The 19,850-nt window shown below is 51.5% G+C and overlaps 1 protein-coding gene across 1 annotated transcript; it reads right to left on the reverse strand.

The window, feature by feature from the left end:
• Nucleotides 1–1,477: 1,477 nt before the first annotated feature.
• Nucleotides 1,478–16,762, reverse strand: LOC138798516 (speedy protein 1-B-like). Its single transcript, XM_069979012.1, has 7 exons — nt 16,688–16,762; nt 5,239–5,339; nt 4,566–4,624; nt 4,047–4,129; nt 3,765–3,933; nt 3,475–3,678; nt 1,478–1,753 (listed from the first exon to the last, which is right to left on the reverse strand). Exons 2-6 carry the CDS (start codon nt 5,291–5,293, stop codon nt 3,484–3,486), a joined length of 561 nt encoding a protein of 186 aa, XP_069835113.1. The 5' UTR covers nt 5,294–5,339; nt 16,688–16,762; the 3' UTR covers nt 1,478–1,753; nt 3,475–3,483.
• Between the last annotated feature and the right edge of the window lie 3,088 nt (nt 16,763–19,850).

Here is a 19,850-nt window from a genome sequence, read left to right on the forward strand (position 1 = left end):
AGGCACTTAATTTCTCATATTCTGTTTCTGTTTTTTGTTTTGCAGTGTCTGAACACTGGTTTATCTGCTCACTTGGTTTGGTGGACACACCCGACTGCACCTGCTGATTTCTGTCTGGCCATGTCAGGGTTAATCTGTGTTCTGGTTCTGCTGTGACTGACAGGTCATCCTGCCAGTGGTTTTGTTTTGTTCTCAGCTGTCTGTGCTTGGAGATCAGGGGGATGGTCCAATTACATTCTGGACCAGAGCCCTGGCCACCTATATAAAAAACCTGTCTGTGCACTTATTGCTGGTTATTGACTTAGTCTCTGCCTGCTTGTATCTTCTGTGTATTTGCTATCACTGATTTTTGCCTTATTCCTTGACCTCCCTTGCTTGCCGCCTGCCCCTGACCATATTGCCTGGACTTTGACTACGTCTATTGGATTCTGATTTTGTACTTTTGCTGCCAGATTGTTGTGACCCGGACTGTTTACTATTCTCTATTGTGTTTGTTTGTCTGTCTTGTTCTGTGTGCACCTATACTAGTACAGGGACCGCCTTTGTGGTTGTCTGTGGCCGCCTAGGGCAGTTTAAGGGAAGTAGGTAGGGACAGTTGGTGGGTTCAGCATCAGGGCTCACTGTCTTGTCTTGTCCCCGTCATCTGGTTCCTGACATTGGTAAATAAAATCATTTTATGTTTCTGTGGTCTTTCATTTTTTTTCTTCTGCTTTTCACCCTTTGATGATGGAGCCAATTTTCGTTTTTTTCACTTTTGCTTTTTCATGTTTAAAAGGCCATAGCACTTGCATTTTTTCCCCTACAGACCCACAGGCCTTAGTTTTTGCTAAACCAATTGTAATGACAGACTTAATTGGCATGTTAACTATGTTCCTCAAGTCAGTACGATTACAACAATAGACAACTTTTATAACTTTTATTTTGTTTGATGGCTTTTAAATAATGTAAACCTTTTAAAAAGCAAAAAAAAAAAAACCCTGTGTTTAAAATTGCTCTTTTATCATACTATGCCTTTATCTTTTGGCCTGTACAGTTTTTTGCTATGGGGCCCTGTGAATCCTAGCTACAACCCTGGGCCTAGGTTTCCCGGGTGCTGACGCCAACTTGCAGGCCCACTTTAGTTTGTAGCCCATGGAGCTAATTTCCCAAGCCAGTCTGAGCCTGTATGCACATACTGTAAGCATTCAATGTTCAGCACAGAACAACGATTGTCCAGGTGATGAACTAAACCTTATGACAGAACCATGTGTGAGTAGAAAAGTTGCAATGGCTTTATTTATCTGCTTGAAATCTGCTCATAAAGCAATTAAATAAAACCTTAATGGTGGTGATGATGCATAAACAATGTGCTGTCCTCTGCTTGAGACCCCCCCCCCCTCCAACATGACCCAAAATAGAGAAAAACTGCGATGAGACAGTCCCTTTAAATCCACACACAGACACTAAAGAAATGACACACACAGTAATTAATGTTGAATAATGTGAAATTTATTGTATGTGTTGTTGTGTTGTGGTTGCTACCTCCCAGTACAGCAACACTCAGGTCAGGAAAAACCCCCTGTGGAGGAAACCTGAAGGGAATCCATGGCCACTGTACTACCCTTCCTCTGGGCATACTAAAGGGAGGTAACACTATGTGTAAAATGCAGATGTGTGTGTATATGAAGCATACAACCTCATCCTGTAGGCTTCTGGATCTTCATGTCCTAGCTGATCTTGAAGTGTTTGGCCCCCATCCTGGCAACAGCACATGCTAGGTATAAGAAAAAAAAGGATTAGAAAAGTTATACATGTTTACTGAAGAAACCAAACTGTCAATGAGTGAAGCAATGCATGTCATGCTATATGCCAGAAATGAATGGCGGAAAAGATTTTTTTTTATGAATCAATTAATTCAATGCATACTTCATCTCATTTCTCCATATCTGCATGAATAAGATTAAGTATATAATAATGAAAACAGAAATTTAATCCATTCCTCTACACTATGTGTCTGCTGCCTTTGCAGGTTCTTAATACTCCCAATTGCCTGAGATAGTAAAGAAGGAAGAAGCCCTCTATCATCAAATCCTAGTCTTTACCTGGGTACTCCAGCGAAAAGCTTTTTCCCAGTAATTAAAACACATTACAAAGTTATATAACTGTAATATGCTTCAGTGACCTATCTGCCCCCCTTCCCTATCTTCCCCCCCCCCCTCAATCCTCCACCAGAAAGTGAACTAAACTCATTCTTACCTAATGACTGGTGACCCCATGCTGCTCTGTGGAAGCCATTTTGTGACAATGACATCATCAAGAGAGAGCCGGGTCTAAGCTCTATATAGCCAGCTTCCCTTTGTCAGATGACACAGGTTGTAAGCCATCTAACAGTTTTCCAGAGTCACTTAGACATCACAGGAGACAAAGTGCATCATGGAAAAGCCCAAACCAGGAAGTAAAGAAAAAATGAAGCCACCAACTTGAGCTTCAGGGACCTGCAAACAGCGGGAAATTCAAACAGAGACAGACTCCGGAGGGATGGTAAGTGTAAAAATTATGTTTATGACTGATTGATTTTTATCAGCGCCAGAGTGTCCCTTTAGGTAAAGGGCTTATTACAAAGAGTGATTATCTGCAAAATCAGAAAGTTATCACCCTATGTAATAGAGCCAGTGATCAAAAATGAGCAGACACTCATAGGCTGATCATTCACTTAAAACATGTCATAAAATCTGCTGTCGGCCACACATCTCCTTGTGTACTAGGAGACATGAGGCAGGCGGCTCATCAAGCTGTGTAATAGGCTCTGTAAGTGAAAACCAATCTAGCTGATCAGTGCTCGTTTACATAGTGTCTCAGGCTTTTGAATATGTATGTCCACAAGTATAAGTTTTACTTATGTCAGAGCTAGTGTGTATGTTTGAAACAATCCTGAAATAAACCTACTATTTGTTCTGTGTTTGAAGTGCCACTGTCGTTACAAAAAAACTTTCAACATATCAGAGACATCTCAGAAGAATTGATCAGTTCGGGTCTAAGTGTTCAGATACTGACCGATCGTAAGAAGAAGCGGGAAGAGGATTGTGCTATCCCGCTCTGTATCGATGGAAACAGAGCCAGACTGAGCACAGGCTTCTCCCAGCTCGCTCTCAAAGTCGGTCAGGGTTTGAAGACCCAGATTGATCAAAACTTTTGACATATCTCTGTGGCATGTCAAAAGTTATTTGCAATGACAGTGACACTTTAAGTTTAAAGCGAACATACCATCAGGTACAGCTCTCTAAGATTTTTCATGAATAGACTGGCACAGGTGCGGGGATGCCAGTGCTGTGGTCCTTTTTTTGAACCGCAGCCCGATTCCCGCACATGACACCAGTCTATTCTCAGGCACTGGCCCGGCCTAAAGCACTGGAGGCGGAACCTCCCCAGTGTGACGAGGCTCCATTGATGGTACATTTGCTTTAAACTCTTCTTCCACACCAGCCTTTTACTCACCTGTGATGTTCATGACTCTGCGGTGCCGGGTGTCACCTTGCTCTCCATCTGGCAGTTCTTACAAAGGGCGCACGATGGTGGGATCCTCTCTGGGCCGTAGATGGTGAACTCGCTCTCATCTCTCCTAAAATCGCGGTTGGACCGGCTGTGGTGGATCTGCCGGTCTCTTGCCCATGCCCAGTGTAAGCGATGTTTGGCCATGATCTAGAAAGAAATAGTCTATGAGTTACAATACAATTATTACCAGAGATTCCACACAGACTGGACATATTTTTTTCCTCTTTACTTACGAAGTCGCAGGTGTCCCGGTCTACCCAAGCACGGAATCCAAGGCGGATGAGCAACTGGTTGCGTCTCTCGTGCAGGTCTTCGGTCTTCATCTTCCAATTGCTTCCAAGGTCCCACGGGTAGATCTCATGCAGAAAGTCTTCTTCCTCCTCCATCTGGTTGGCTAGAAACCTGGCAGAAAATATTATACAAGTTATATACAAGGATATTCAAGTTCTATAACTTATTTTACACTTTATTCATCAGCATGTATATACATATCAGGTGAGAGAAAAGAAACTCACAGGGCTGGAAAGAAGTATCGTCTATAATTCTCGGTACTTATCCTCGCTCTCCACAAGTACTCGAGAACGATTGCCAGGAGGTACTAGTAGGATGAGAAGAAAGTTAGAGGCTGCTAGTAGATTTCTACAATACTGATAGTGGCTACACAGGGTCAGAGAGACAAACATGGCTGTGTGTGTGTACATGTTTATATATATATGTGTGTGTGTGTATGTGTGTATATGTATGTGTGTATGTGGTATTGCAGCTTACTGCCATTCACTGCAGTGAAGATAAGCTGCAATACCAGATACAACTGATGGACATGTTGGGGCTTTATCCTGGACGTCTGTAATACATGAATGCTGCAGAAACCAAATGGAGCAAAACTGTTTAAAAAAATATTGCCCAATGACTTTTAGCACATAAGCCATGCATATACATGTAATTCAGTAATATAATGACCACATAACCTGCACATCTGGTGGGGATTCTGTCCTGTACAGTCATGTGTCTCTCTCTTTATAATGTTATACTACCTTGTCCGAGATCTTGTAACAGCGATCCCTGGCCAGGAATTGACGGATGTGGCTGTCCTCTAAAAAGAGCAGAAATAACATTATTGTAATATTATCATTTCACTCAATAAATTTCACCATCTGTGATCACAAGAAAATGACAAAACGGACAAAACATATTGTAAGAAGCAGCAGGAGGAACATAGAGTAATGTGTGACTGATGGGTATATTAGAATGAAAGACCCCAGAGTCCCCAGCTCTAATGTCACTTCTCTACACAGCTGTAAAGCCTAAATTCAGCAGTTTTTATACCTTACTTTATTATAGATCTCTTGGTGCTTGGTCCAGTGAAAAATGCTTTTTATTGTTTGGTTTGTGCCACCTGGACGGGGCTCCATGTCCATCGCGCCACTTAGCTCTGCCCACACCGATGCCTTAGGCCCTACCACCAAAGTTAAAAAGTACTTTTCACTGGACCAAGCACCAAGAAATCTTTAATAAAGTAAGGTATGAAAACTGCCCAATTTAGGCTTTACAGCTGTGTCCTCATACAGAAAGTGGGTGACTGTATCCCTTTAAACTATTAGGATTGGAGGTTTCTCAGGTCCTAGCAGTTAGTGCTGGATGGGAAACACCCAAGAGGGGCTGCTCATGTAATTGTGTGTAGGTTGGTGTCTTTGCAATAAGTCTTACCAAGGATCCTGAAGAAAGTGGCAAAAACCTCTGTCTGTGGGATCGGCTCCACCATCTTCTTCCTCTTCTTCTCTGGCGGCTCTCCTGGGATGGCTGATGTACTGTGGGAGAAGGGTAAGGTGTCACAATACTAATAGTCCATTAAAAGAAAATAATTCTCTAATTCAGACAATTTAAGGGGTTATCCTGTAATATCTGATGGCCTCTCCTCCTCATCTAGACACTCAGCCATATGATGAGGCCAAGACGCTCATGGAAGGTCACAGCCCTGCAGTTACCATAGTTGTAATGATGGTTTAAAAGGTACTGTAGTGTAGCCTCATTAAAAGGGGTAATCCAGCAAAAATCATTTTCTTTCATATAATTTCAGAAAATTATATAGACTTGAAATTTACTTCTATTTAAAAATCTCAAGCCTTTCAGTACTTATCAGCTGCTGTATGTCCAGCAGTAAGTTGTGTATTCTTTTCAGTCTGACACGGTGCTATCTGCTGCCATCTCTGTCTGTTACATGAACTGTCCAGAGCAGGAAAGGTTTTCTATGGGGGGTTTCTGCTGCTCTAGACAGTTCCTGTTTTGGACAGAGGTGTCAGCAGAGAGCACTGTGTCAGACTGAAAAGAAAACATTTTCTGCAGGGCATACAGCAGCTGATATGTATGGGGAGACTTGAGATTTTTAAATAGAAGTAAAATACAAAGTTCCAGAATTTTCCAGTTAGAACTTTACAGTCAGAACAATACAAAAGGATGAGGGCTGTTGTAGTAGTACAGGAATAGATGAGGGGTGTAGTAGTACAGGAACAGATGAGGAGCAGGGGTGCAGCTAGGAGTCATGGGGGTAGCTGGAGGAGACTGGATGTAGCTGGAGGAGACTGGATGTAGCTGGAGGAGACTGGAGCAGACAACTGGAGCTGACAACAATGGCCGTACGTTATGCTCCTGTGAATATAGCCTTATCTGCTATGGGATCCTGGACGGAGCGTATATACACATAGTATACGCTCCTGCCGGGATCCCATGCGGACCCGCAAATAACTGACATGTCAGTTTTCTGCGGCCGCAATTCAGTGAATATCGGCCGTAGAAAACCCTATCATTGCACAGCTCTGATTACCAGTCTTCCAGTATACTAGCCTCTGACACCAGTGTATGCAGCTTAATCTCCTTCAGCATTATCCCCCTCATGTGGGCTCCTCAGTATACCAGCAGTCTCACAGCACTGTATAATACAGGTGGTATACTGAGGGGCCCTCATGAGGGGGATTATAAACTATACATTGGTGTCAGAGGCTAGTATACTGGAAGACTAGTAATCAGAGCTGTGACTGGTATACAGTGTATTCCAGTCCTTCATAATCCCCCTCATGTGGTCACCTTATTACCTGGCTCCCTGCAGCAGGCAGCCATCTTGCTCTTCTATCCCAGAGGCAGGAGTGAGTGACCTCACTGTCAGGCCCTGTAGCTGGGAGGAGAGAGCGGCCTCTGGTGGCTGGAGGCAGAATATACAGCCTCCAGCCCAAAAAGCCTATGCTTAGGCTTCAATGCATTGGGGGCCGTCACAGGGGGCAGGGCTTACCGGGACAAACCTGGGACATTACTTAGCCGGGACAGTCCCGGCGAAAACGAGACTGTTGGCAACTATGCACATATACAAATGTTATGTACATGTAACAGGATTTACCAGCATGTATAGTAAAAGTAGACTTCTTGGGGGGATTTATTAAGCCTGGCGTACCTGTATATCAATCTTACATAAAGCCCTGCCCCACGCCGGATTATACTAAGAAGTGCACGGCAGGTCTGAGGCCTCCACATGGTAGTCACAGAAGTCTACACCAGCTGTGGAGCTGGCAGACTGTCCCCATGATCTATAGGGAAGTCCATGCCTGTATTTAGAGTTCATGCTGCCCTAGGCACTTTGCACGCAGAGGCGCCCGCCCCCCATCTGTCTACAGCGGCAGCTATCATAGAATTGTACTACTTTACTACAACTACCAGCATATCCTGAGGGCTGCAGACTGTCAGTACATGCTGGGAGTTGTAGTGCCTGCAGCTGTTGTAGTTGGGTCCTAGGTGCATTATACACTGGAGGCTTTGTGGCATATAACAATACAGAGATTTGTGGGGGCTCAGTGTATGGAAGTGACCCCAGAACAGCACTAATAGGGGATAGAACAAATCCCCTATCCCCTATTAGTGATGTTCTGGGGTCACTTCCCTGCACAGCCCCCACAGATCTATGTATACTTATATGCCACAAAGCATCCAGTGTATAATGCACCTAGGACCCAACTACAACAGCTGCAGGCACTACAACTCCCAGCATGTACTGACAGTCTGCAGACTGTTCTGGGAGTTGTAGTGCCTGCAGCTGTTGTAGTTGGGTCCTGGAGGCGTTGTGGCATATAAGAATACATAGATCTGTGGGGGCTCAGTGCAGGGACGTGACCCCAGAACATCACTAATAGGGATAGGGGTAGATGTTTTTGTTCTATCCCCTATTAGTGCTGTTCTGGGGTCACTTCCACACACTGAGCCCCCACAGATCTATGTATTCTGATCTCCCACAAAGCCTCCAGTGTATAATGCACCTAGGACCCAACTACAACAGCTGCAGGCACTACAACTCCCAGCATTTACTGACAGTCTACAGCCCTCAGCATATGCTGGGAGTTGTAGTGCCTGCAGCTCTTGTAGTTGGGTCCTAGTTTAAAAGTTTGCGCTAGTGTACTGCAGTGACCGCAGGGCTGTGTCAGTACACTACAGCTGGGGGGGGGACTGGGGAAGGGAGGCAGCTGGGGGGGGGACTGGGGAAGGGAGGCAGCTGGGGGGGGGGACTGGGGAAGGGAGGCAGCTGGGGGGGGGACTGGGGAAGGGAGGCAGCTGGGGGGGGACTGGGGAAGGGAGGCAGCTGGGGGGGGGGACTGGGGAAGGGAGGCAGCGGGGGGGGGGACGGGGGAAGGGAGGCAGCTGGGGGGGGGGACTGGGGAAGGGAGGCAGCGGGGGGGGGGACGGGGGAAGGGAGGCAGCTGGGGGGGGGGACTGGGGAAGGGAGGCAGGGGGGGGGGGGACTGGGGAAGGGAGGCAGCGGGGGGGGGGACTGGGGAAGGGAGGCAGCTATGGGGGGGGCTGGGGAAGGGAGGCAGCTGGGGGAAGGGAGGCAGCTGGGGGGGGGGGACTGGGGAAGGGAGGCAGCTGGGGGGGGGGGACTGGGGAAGGGAGGCAGCTGGGGGGGGGGCTGGGGAAGGGAGGCAGCTGGGGGGGGGACTGGGGAAGGGAGGCAGCTATGGGGGGGGGCTGGGGAAGGGAGGCAGCTGGGGGAAGGGAGGCAGCTGGGGGGGGGGACTGGGGAAGGGAGGCAGCTGGGGGGGACTGGGGAAGGGAGGCAGCTGGGGGGGGGACTGGGGAAGGGAGGCAGCTGGGGGGGGGGACTGGGGAAGGGAGGCAGCTGGGGGGGGGGACTGGGGAAGGGAGGCAGCTGGGGGGGGACTGGGGAAGGGAGGCAGCTGGGGGGGGACTGGGGAAGGAAGGCAGCTGGGGGGGGGACTGGGGAAGGAAGGCAGCTGGGGGGGGGACTGGGGAAGGGAGGCAGCTGGGGGGGGACTGGGGAAGGGAGGCAGCTGGGGGGGGACTGGGGAAGGGAGGCAGCTGGGGGGGGACTGGGGAAGGGAGGCAGCTGGGGGGGGGACTGGGGAAGGGAGGCAGCGGGGGGGGGGACTGGGGAAGGGAGGCAGCTGGGGGGGGGACTGGGGAAGGGAGGCAGCTGGGGGGGGGACTGGGGAAGGGAGGCAGCTGGGGGGGGGACTGGGGAAGGGAGGCAGCTGGGGGGGGGACTGGGGAAGGGAGGCAGCTGGGGGGGGGCTGGGGAAGGGAGGCAGCTGGGGGGGGGGACTGGGGAAGGGAGGCAGCTGGGGGGGACTGAGGAAGGGAGGCAGCTGGGGGTGACTGGGGAAGGGAGGCAGCTGGGGGGACTGAGGAAGGGAGGCAGCTGGGGGTGACTGGGGAAGGGAGGCAGCTGGGGGGGACAGGGGAAGGGAGACTGGGGAAGAGAGGCAGCTGGGGGTGACAGGGGGAGAAGCTGGGGGAACCAGGGAGAGCAGCTGGGGGAACCAGGGAGAGCAGCTGGGGGGCAGGGGAGCAGCAGGAAGGGGCATCTAGGGTGGCAGGGGAAAAGCTGGGGTTCAGGGGGGGCTGGGGCTCAGGGGAGAAGCTGGGGTTCAGGGGGAGAGGCTGGGGGTCAGGGGAAGCGGTAGGGGGGCAGGGGAGAAGCTGGGATTCAGGGGAAGAGGCTGAGGGCAGGGGGAGAGGCTGGGGGTCAAAGGGAGAATCTGGGGGTCAGGGGGAGGGGCTGGGAGGCAGGGGAGCAACTGAGAATGCAGGGGGGAGAGGCTGGGGGCAGGGGAGACGCTGGGGGGCAGGGGAGACGCTGGGGGGCAGGGGAGACGCTGGGGGGCAGGGGAGACGCTGGGGGGCAGGGGAGACGCTGGGGGGCAGGGGAGACGCTGGGGGGCAGGGGAGACACTGGGGGGCAGGAGAGACACTGGGGGGCAGGAGAGACACTGGGGGGCAGGGGAGACACTGGGGGCAGGGGAGAGGCTGAGGGTTAGGGGAAGAGGCTAAGGGGGCAGGGGAAGAGGCTGAGGGGGCAGGGGGAGAGGCTGAGGGGGCAGGGGGAGAGGCTGAGGGGGCAGGGGGAGAGGCTGAGGGGGCAGGAGAGAGGCTTGGGGTTAGGGGGAGAGGCTGGGGGGGCAGGGGAGGCAGAAGAGAGGCTGGGGGGGCAGGGGAGAGGCAGGGGGGCAGGGGTGAGGCTGGGGGGCAGGGGAGACGCTGGGGTCAGGGGAGAGGTTGGGGGGTGCAGGGGAGAGTCTGGGGGTTAAGGGGAGAGGCTGGGGGTCGGGGGAGAGGCTGGGGGTCGGGGGAGAGGCTGGGGGGCGGGGGAGAGGCTGGGGGGGGCAGGGGAGAGGCAGAGAGTCTGGGGGGGCAGGGGAGAGGCAGAGAGTCTGGGGGGGCAGGGGAGAGTCTGGGGGGGCAGGGGAGAGTCTGGGGGGGCAGGGGAGAGTCTGGGGGGGCAGGGGAGAGTCTGGGGGGGCAGGGGAGAGTCTGGGGGGGCAGGGGAGAGTCTGGGGGGGCAGGGGAGAGTCTGGGGGGGCAGGGGAGAGTCTGGGGGGGCAGGGGAGAGTCTGGGGGGGCAGGGGAGAGTCTGGGGGGCAGGGGAGAGTCTGGGGGTTAAGGGGAGAGTCTGGGGGTTAAGGGGAGAATCTGGGGGTTAAGGGGAGAGTCTGGGGGTTAAGGGGAGAGTCTGGGGGTTAAGGGGAGAGTCTGGGGGTCAGGGGAGAGGCTTGGGGGGAAGGGGAGAGTCTGGGGGGCAGGGGAGAGGCTGGGGGGTAGGGGGAGAGGCTGAGGGTAGGGGGAGAGGCTGCCCCCCAGCAGGGGAGCAGCTGAGGATGCAGGGGGGAGAGGCCGGGGGGCGGGCAGACCCTGTGGGACAGGGGGGAGAGGCTGGGGGGGAGACGGGGCGGCTGGGAGCAGGATGGGCAGGCAGGCTGGTTCCCTCCCCCTATGCAGCGCCGGGGTCCGGGGGGCGGGGTGCGGGGCAGGGGTTGAGCTTCCGGCACACACAGCCCGACAGCGGCCGGAAGCTCACAGCTGCAGCCCCGCGGTCCCGGATCTCCTCTCCTGCTCGGCGATGACGTCACATCACGTGAGCGCCGCCGAGCAGGAGAGAAGATCCGGGACCGCGGGACTGCAGCTGTGAGCTTCCGGCCTCTGTCAGACTGTGTGTGCTGGAAGCTCAACACCAGCCTCGCACCCTGGACCTGGGCGCTGCATGGGGGGAGGGAACCAGCCTGCCTGCCCATCCTGCTCCCGGCCGCCCCGTCACCTCCCCCGGCGCGGACTAGGCACCCGTGGGCCGGTGCCTATGGAGGTTTTTTTTTTTAAATAATAAAAAAAAAGGGTTCCCTGCGGGTGCCGTCCCCCGCAGGGCGCCGCCCTAGGCACCGGACCACGGGTGCCTAGTGGCAAATACGGCCCTGGGGAAGTCCAGGCAAAATATTGTTGTATCCACTGCTTTTATGAAGTTATAGAACTTTAGAATTTACCTTTATCAATGTTCTTTGCCCTTATATTCCTGCTAGAAGTTCTGTAGTGCACAAAGCTCCAGCATGGTCTCTGTGCTGCCCCCTCTGTCTGAGTTGGGAATCTCACTGCTACACACTGCACTGCAGCTCCTGGGGCCTCTCCTTCTTCCATATTCCTGTTACCTCCATCCTGTCACCTCTTTTCTTTGCTACTCCTCTCACTCCCCAACTAGAAGTCTGAGCATCCACCAGCTCCTCCCTTCCTGTCCCAGCAAGCCCCGCCCCTCTGTAATGGCCCCCAATGCATTATAGAAAAGCAAACTTGCTAGATGTGGCTGGAGGCTGTATATTCTGCCTCCAGCTACTAGAGGCCGCTCTCTCCCCCCTGTACAGGGTCTGGTAGGGCCGTCACCTCCTGCCTCTCTGCTAGAAGAGCCTGAAGAAAGTGTGCTGCATGGAGCCAGGTACTGAGGCGCCCACATGAGGGGAATAAGCTTTATCAGGCCTGGATCGGTAATCTGGCGCAGTTGGCAAATGCCCGCTGGGCTGTACAGATTACCGATCAGTGGGCTGTACATTTGTGCTGGCTCTCTGCAGTGGCTGTAAGAATAGCGTGGCCACCTGCTGCGCTATTTACTCAGCCTCTGCCAGGGCCGAGCCAGGCTGGCATATGGTCCCCCCGCCCGTGCCGGAAGCCCCAGCCCCCTGTGCCGCGCGCAGGCTTTACACACCAGGGAGCTCAGTGCGCGCCAGGGGCCGGGACTATCGGCACAGGGAGTGTGTGTTAGAGACACTGCCTGTGCCAAAGTTCCAGCCCTGGCGTGAACCAAGCTCCCTGGTGTGTGCTCTGCCCGGGACACCCCCAAGGAGCAACTCATAAGCCAACAGCCATGACGGGGGAGCGTGTTAGGTGAGTTATGTTTTTTTTGTTTTGTTTTTTTCTTATCTGCTTTGCCCATCTATAAGGGAGAATACACAGGAGGGGGGGGCATCTATAAGGGGGACAACACTGGGGCAAGTTTAAGGGGGATAATACTGGGGTAGCATCTATAAGGGGGATATTACTGGGGTAGCATCTATAAGGGGGATAATACTGGGGTAGCTTATCAACTGTGATACCCTCTGCTGAGCCACTGTATCTCATCCTATCATGTGATACTGTCTGCTCAACTGTGTATCTAATCCTACCCAGTATGGTATTGTCTACTAAACAGACAGCGATAACCTGCAGATGGGGCCCATTAGTGGCCTCTCTGTCAATCATCCCTGCAGACTGTGCTCGTTGGCAGAGAGCCGTAACTAGTCATGGGCGACTCCCTGTCCAGATGACTAGTTGCCTCCCCTTCCCGGTCTTGTGTGTCGGAATAAAGCTCCTTTTTCCCCCATGTAAATGTACTGCTGCGGCTCATAGCCTCGGGGAGCTGCTCAGTAGATCTGTACTATGCAGCTGGGAACCATATCAGCGTAACCTCCCCTCTGTGATGTGGCTCCATTAGAATCAATAGAGACACATGACAGAGGGGAGATGGTCACACTGGGGGCCCCTAGTGCTTCATGCAGAACTGGCGCTGTGCGTGGGAACTGGGTGGTGGTTCAAAAATAAAGGACCGGACCATTTTTCATTCTTTAGTATTTTATTTTCCTCATCTTCTAAGGATTATAACACTTTTATATATATGTTGTTGTTTTTTCTGTACCAATTGTACTTTGTAAAGAAGCCCTTTATTTTACTGTAAAATGTTCTACAACACATTTACATACATTGTGATCAGGTGATCCGTATTGTTCCGGTCAGTGCAGTTACAGCGATAGCAACTTTATAGTTTTTATTGTTTTATTCCTTTGAAAAATCTGAAACCTGAGAGATTACATAAATGCTATAAGTCATATTCTGACCCCATAATATTTGTATTTTTCCATGGCTACTAGTGACCATGACATCTAATCTGCTATACAGAAGTGTCCCCCCTCCCCCAGCCCACACACACACAATCAGACTGTTAGGGCCCTTTTACACAGAAGGATTATCTGACAGATTATCTGCCAAAGATTTGAAGCCAAAGCCAGAAACAGACTATAAACAGGGAACAGGTCATAAAGGAAAGCCTGAGATTTCTCTTTTCAAATCCAGTCCTGGCTTTGGCTTCAAATCTTTGGCAGATAATCCGTCAGATAATCTTTCTGTGTAAAAGGGCCCTAATATGGTGCATTTACATAGATTTATCTGACAGATTTTGGAAGCCAAAGGCGGGAGTGGATTTGAAAAGAGGAGAAATCTCAGTCTTTCCTTTATGACCTGTTCCCTGTTCATAGTCTGTTCCTGGCTTTGGTTTAAAAAAATCTGTCAGATAAATCTCTCTGTGTAAACACATCATTATCCTCTGGCTGTTGTGTCAGCATAGGTGATCAGATTCTCAGGGAGAGAAAGAGGTGAATCCTGGTTGCAGTGACTCTCCAGCCTGTACTGTGCTGCTGTGCTCTGTGACTTCTCCTGTACAGGGATCCTCCCCCTCCTCCTGGCCCCTCCCCCTCAGGTACCTGTATATGTGACGTCTCCTGTACAGGGACCCCCCCCCCCCCCTCCTCCTGGCCCCTCCCCCTCAGATACCTGTATATGTGAGCTCTCCTGTACAGGGATCCCCCTCCTGGCTCCTCCCCCTCAGATAGCTGTATATGTGACTTCTCCTATACAGGGATCCCCCCCCCCTCCTGGCCCCTCCCCCTCAGATACCTGTATATGTGACTTGTCCTGTACAGGGATCCCCCTCCTGGCCCCTCCCCCTCAGATACCTGTATATGTGACTTCTCCTGTACAGGGATCCCCCTCCTGGCTCCTCCCCCTCCTGGCCCCTCCCCCTCAGGCAGGACGCTGCCCCTATGTCCAGGCTGCTGGAGGTATGACAGGTGCAGCCAGCAGGTGGCAGTGTTACCTACAGGGAGACCCAGGCTCTGCAGCCATTCTGCTTCCTACTCAGCCAGAGGAGAGGTGGTGTATGCCTGGACCCTGGGGCCATGTTATGGGGACCCTGCTACTACTACTACTGGGGGTCCTGTCACTCTCTGTATGGGGTCCTATAGGGGGCAGACAGTGGGTGTCACTATTATGGGAGAGGTTCATGGTTGTCATGGTTACATGTGGCAGTCTATGGCAGCCATTGTTATGGAGGGATCTATAGCTATTACTACTATAGGGGAGTGGTCTGTCCTGTAGCTGTCATTGTTATGGGGGTCTATGGCAGTCACCCTCATAGGGGGGTGGTTACAGATAACACTATCCTGGGGGGTCTATGACTGTCACTGCTGTGGGGTATTATGGGGGATCACTGGCTGCCACAGACAGGTACATCTCTGTATATACAGTATATATCACTGCATAATACATGGATATAGAATAGTGCATATGTCTTCCACCATGTGTCCCCTCAGCCTCCTCCATGCTGTACACTGCAGCACTTTCCTCCTCGCTGTGTTATGTGTGGAGCGGAGGAGACATGTAATCCCCAATGTGAGTCTCCATGAGGAAGGATCAGAGCGGAGCTGATACCTCTGTAATAAAGACAATGGTAAGTAAGTGAGATGTGCTGCAGGGTACAGCATGGAGGAGACTGATGTGTGGCTGTACTTGTGCTATGTAAGGGGGATCATACAGGAGCTGTGCCCATACAATCTATAGGAGGGGGCGTCACTCATTGACAGCCAGGCTCTTGGTGTAAGTATGTGTTCACACTTTGCACTAGTGATATTACAATACCAGAATTTTGAGTTCTATACCGATACCAGCCTTTCTTTTTTATTTCGATTCTCAATATCAAATAATATAATTCACACCCCCACCCCCGACTGCGGATATAATGCAGACAACTCTATCTTGCTGATATGTCCCTATTGCACAGGAGATGCTGAGGATGAGGATATGTCTTTTACCTTCGTCCTTGGCGCGGTTCCTGTCCACATAATCGTTTAGTTCATGCTTCATTAGGACTGTTAGCAGCACTGGGGGGGGGGGGCATTAGGAGCACTGCCCCGCCTCCCATGGCACCGATCTGCCCCGTCTAATGATAATGAAAGGAAGCCAGGGGCCAGCCAGATCAGCGCTATGGGAGGCGGGGCAGGGCTGCTAATGACCTCCCCGGTGCCCCTAACGGTCCTACCAGAGTGTGGATTAAACGACTTAGTGGACATGAATGGCGCAGAGGATGAAGGTAAGAGAGATACCTTCATCCTCAGCGTCTCCTGTGCAATAAGGGGCTATTAGCAGGTAAGATTCTTGTAACCTGCTGGTAGTTCCCCTTTAAAAAGTCGTCATGAGCGCTCGCTCTGTGTCAGTAATTTAAGGTTAGCGCCATTGTGGGCAGTGGAGAAAGGATGTTTGGCAGCCGGGGGGAGGAGGTGACGCTGGGGGGCAAGGACGTCACACAGAACATGGCAGGCGCTCAGCCCGCATCCTGGACTGCAGCAGTATTGCAAGTGTGTGTGGGGAGGGATGTGGGGAGGGATGGGGGTCGGGGGATGGGTCAGGTGGGATATTGTGTATGTGGGGAGGGATGGGGTCAGGTTGGGTAGTGGTAGTGTGTATGTGCGTAAGGAGATCAGGTGGGGTAGTGTGTGTGGGGATGGGGGTCAGGTAGGGTAGTGTGTGAGGGGATGGGGGTCAGGTGGGGTAGTGTGTGTGGGGATGGGGGGGTCAGGTAGGGTAGTGTATGGGGAGGGGTGGGGGGTCAGGTAGGGTAGTGTATGTGGAAGGGTCAGGTAGGGTAGTGTATGGGGAGGGATGGGGGTCAGGTGGGGTTGTGTGTGTGTGTGTGTGTGTGTGTGAGAGAGAGAAACGGTCAGGTATGGTAGTGTATGGGGAGGGATGAGGGTCCGGTGGTTTATTAAGTACAGTCATATATTACAATTACGTATTTTTGTTATTTAAACTACAAATAACACAAAATTATGGTGTTTTTTTTCCAGAAGTGACACACCATTCGAGTTATACTTGTTTTTTTGCCAAATGCTGACACACCAAGCTCAGAAAGGTGCCCATCACTGGCCTAGAGCATCACTGCCCTAGGCCTGCGGCACCTCTCTCCCCATCTCCTTTGACTTTCAGAACGCGCCTAGGCTGGATGGAAGGTGGGGAGAGAGGTGCCACAGTCCTGGGACACTGGTGCTCTAGGCCACGCCAGTTTGACTGCCCGCCCCACTGTGCCGCATTGAAAGAAGTTGTCCTCAGGTTATATATGGAATTATAGCTCTGCTCCATTCACCTCAATGGAATTGACCTGCAATACCACATACAAACTGTGGACAAGAGTGGCACTCTTTCTGAAAGAAAGCAGACATGCTTTACAATCCCTGACTAACCCTCCAGTAGATTCACTCACGTCTCCTCATAGTAGCTGATCTGCTGGATCTTCCTCTTCCGGCTGGGTCGTCCTCCTACTGGTCCTCCTCCTCGTTGTCCTCCTCGTCCTCCTTCTGGTCCTCCTACTGGTCCTCCTCGTTGTCCTCCTTCTGGTCCTCCTCCTGGTCCACCTCCTCGTCCTCCTTCTGGTCCTCCTCGTTGTCCTCCTCCTGGTCCTCCACCTCGTTGTCCTCCTCGTCCTGGAAATCTAAAATAAAGATTGGTTACAATATGGAGTCACCACCTATCACCATACAGGATAGATCAGTGATGCTATTCCTCCTATTAGAGTTGGCGTTGTACCTCTCCTCGCTCGCTGTAGGTGATATCATCTCCTCGCTGACGTAAAAACGCATCTTGAAGAAAAAATACCAAAAATCTCTCTTCAGATAGCAGGGAGTCAGTCCTGTCCGCTCAAAGAACGTTCATAGACTGGCACCAACTGCCGTTGTTTATCTCAGTTTGAAATCTAATCCTGCGATCCTATTGGCTGTTGGCTGTTGCCGTAGAGACCCATATATGTATAGGGGATCCCACTGCTATAATATTAGGCCTCCTATAGTATTACTATACACATTGCTGTATATATTGGAGCCGTTGTCCTGTTTCTTGTCCTTCCTCCATCTAGAACTATATGCAGCAGCCGCCATGTTGTTTTCCTGGCTGAGGGACAATGTGTCTTGTATAGGCAGATACATAGATATATTACACCGTATACACATGGGTTACATATGGGGAGGTGTTTCTGCAGGTCCTAGATGTTACCCTGTAATACAGGGAATACTATCCTCATCCTCAGCACATATCATGGATTGTGGGGTTACTGTGTCATTTACCTACTAATGTGTACAAAGCAGAAAACAATGGCCGACATTGGGGCCCAGGTGGTCCCAGGACTTGTCCCAGCTCATCGGGTGCTGACCCTGACCCTGGGCGCATCAACAAAACTCCTGTGACCCTCACTAGGGAGGTCGGGTCATTCTCCATTATAGGGGACCTGTCATATTAATAATACAGTCCAGTCTGATATATATATATATATATATAATGATTTGGGAGAAGTCCCAGGATAACTTGTCATTAATTCATGTAACTTTTCGCTTATTCTGCCCTAATTAGTCTTGTGGGCGGGCCTATTCTGTGATTGACAGCTGTCTGAGTCTAAAAGTGTGCCTATAGAGAAAACTGTAGCACCACCCACTTGAATACTTTGCTCATTCTTTACTAGTTAACTAACAGTTAAAGGGAATCTGTCAGGTCCCTACCAGGTGGAGCTGCAGACAGGTGTGGCACTTCTGCTTCTGAGGAAAAATGCAGTTTTATAACTTTGCAAATGGCCATCAGCAAAGACAAAAGCATCACTTGTTTTATCTCCCTACCACCTGTCTGTCTGTGTCTGCAGCTCTGTACCTGGTACTGACCTGACAGATTCCCTTTAAGCAGTCCTACTCAGTGACTGACACTTCTTTACTTGCACAAATATATACAGATTGCTGGTATAAGTAGGACCACCCATGTGACTACTTAGGGCAGAATGAACTCCTCCTCCTCCTGCCCTGTAACATGCTGTCAGTAGATTGGACTGTATTCTTAGTGTCACATGTTCTCTTTAAAGGGGTATTCCCCCCAAGGGCTAAAAAAATAAAATGCTCCCAAACCTAGCTGATCTTACTCACCAAGTCCCCCTGAGAATTTTGAGCCGTCTTCCGTCTTTCTAGCTGCTTCCATTCCATAATTACAAGTTTTTCAAAAAGCCGAACTATATCCAACATGGCGCCAGCCAGACAACTACATCTCCCATGATGCAATGCTTATGTCTGATTGGTACATGATGTAGCAGAGCTGAATGAGCGATATAGCACAGCTGAATAAGCGATATAGCACAGCTGAATGAGCGATATAGCAGAGTTGAATGAGCGATATAGCGGAGTTGAATGAGCGATATAGCGGAGCTGAATGAGCGATATAGCGGAGCTGAATGAGCGAAATAGCGGAGCTGAATGAGCGCTATAGCGGAGCTGAATGAGCGCTACAGCGGAGCTGAATGAACGCTACAGCGGAGCTGAATGAGCGCTACAGCGGAGCTGAATGAGCGCTACAGCGGAGCTGAATGAGCGCTACAGCGGAGCTGAATGAGCGCTACAGCGGAGCTGAATGAGCGCTACAGCGGAGCTGAATGAGCGCTACAGCGGAGCTGAATGAGCGCTACAGCGTAGCTGAATGAGCGCCACAGCGGAGCTGAATGAGCGCTACAGCGGAGCTGAATGAGCGCTACAGCAGAGCTGAATGAGCGCTACAGCAGAGCTGAATGAGCGCTACAGCAGAGCTGAATGAGCGCTACAGCAGAGCTGAATGAGCGCTACAGCAGAGCTGAATGAGCGCTGTAGCAGAGCTGAATGAGCGCTGTAGCAGAGCTGAATGAGCGCTGTAGCAGAGCTGGGGCGGATGTGTCGGGCGGCTCGGGCGCCGCTGTTGATGAGCCGCGGCCAGGTGGTGGTGGGGGGGGGGGTTGGCTAGCCCCCTGAGGAGTGCCGGTGAGTGACGGGGATGTGCCGGCCGGTGAGTCCCGGGGGGGGGGTTTGGGGTGGCTGGGTGCTGGTGTGAGTGACGGGGATGTGCCGCCGCTGTTGAGTGGGGGGGGGGGTGGCGTGGGGGGCCATTTTTTTTGGGGGGGGGGATACCCCTTTAAAGAGGTAGTTCAGCAAAAAAAAAATTCTTTCAAATCGACTGGTACCAGAAAGTGCCAGAGATTTGTAATTTACTTCTGTTAAAAATACTCAGGCCTTCCAGTACTTACCAGCTACTGTGTGTCCTGCAGGAAGGGGTGTATTCTTTCTAGTCTGGAGAGCACAGATTTTGTTGCTGCTCTGGACAGTTCCTGTCACGGACAAAGGTGGCAGCAGAGAGCAGTGTATCAGACTGTAAAGAATACACCACTTCCTGCAGGACATACAGCAGCTGATAAGTACTGGAAACAGCTCCTGACCACACTGCCCTGACAGCTCCTGACCACACTGCCCTGACCGCTCCTGACCACACTGCCCTGACCGCTCCTGACCACACTGCCCTGACCGCTCCTGACCACACTGCCCTGACCGCTCCTGACCACACTGCCCTGACCGCTCCTGACCTCACTGCCCTGA

The sequence above is a fragment of the Dendropsophus ebraccatus genome, chromosome 8 (assembly GCF_027789765.1).
Source record: "Dendropsophus ebraccatus isolate aDenEbr1 chromosome 8, aDenEbr1.pat, whole genome shotgun sequence".
NCBI classification, from domain to species: Eukaryota; Metazoa; Chordata; class Amphibia; order Anura; family Hylidae; genus Dendropsophus; species Dendropsophus ebraccatus.

What these genes read in the sequence shown, in the direction of transcription:
- LOC138798516 (XM_069979012.1), bottom strand. Translation starts at nt 5,293, where the DNA reads ATGGTGGAGCCGATCCCACAGACAGAGGTTTTTGCCACTTTCTTCAGG. An exon ending in CACTTTCTTCAGGATCCTTG is followed by an intron (nt 4,625 to 5,238) that starts GTAAGACTTATT and finishes TGCTCTTTTTAG; the next exon opens with AGGACAGCCACATCCGTCAA. An exon ending in ACCGGGACACCTGCGACTTC is followed by an intron (nt 3,679 to 3,764) that starts GTAAGTAAAGAG and finishes ATTTCTTTCTAG; the next exon opens with ATCATGGCCAAACATCGCTT.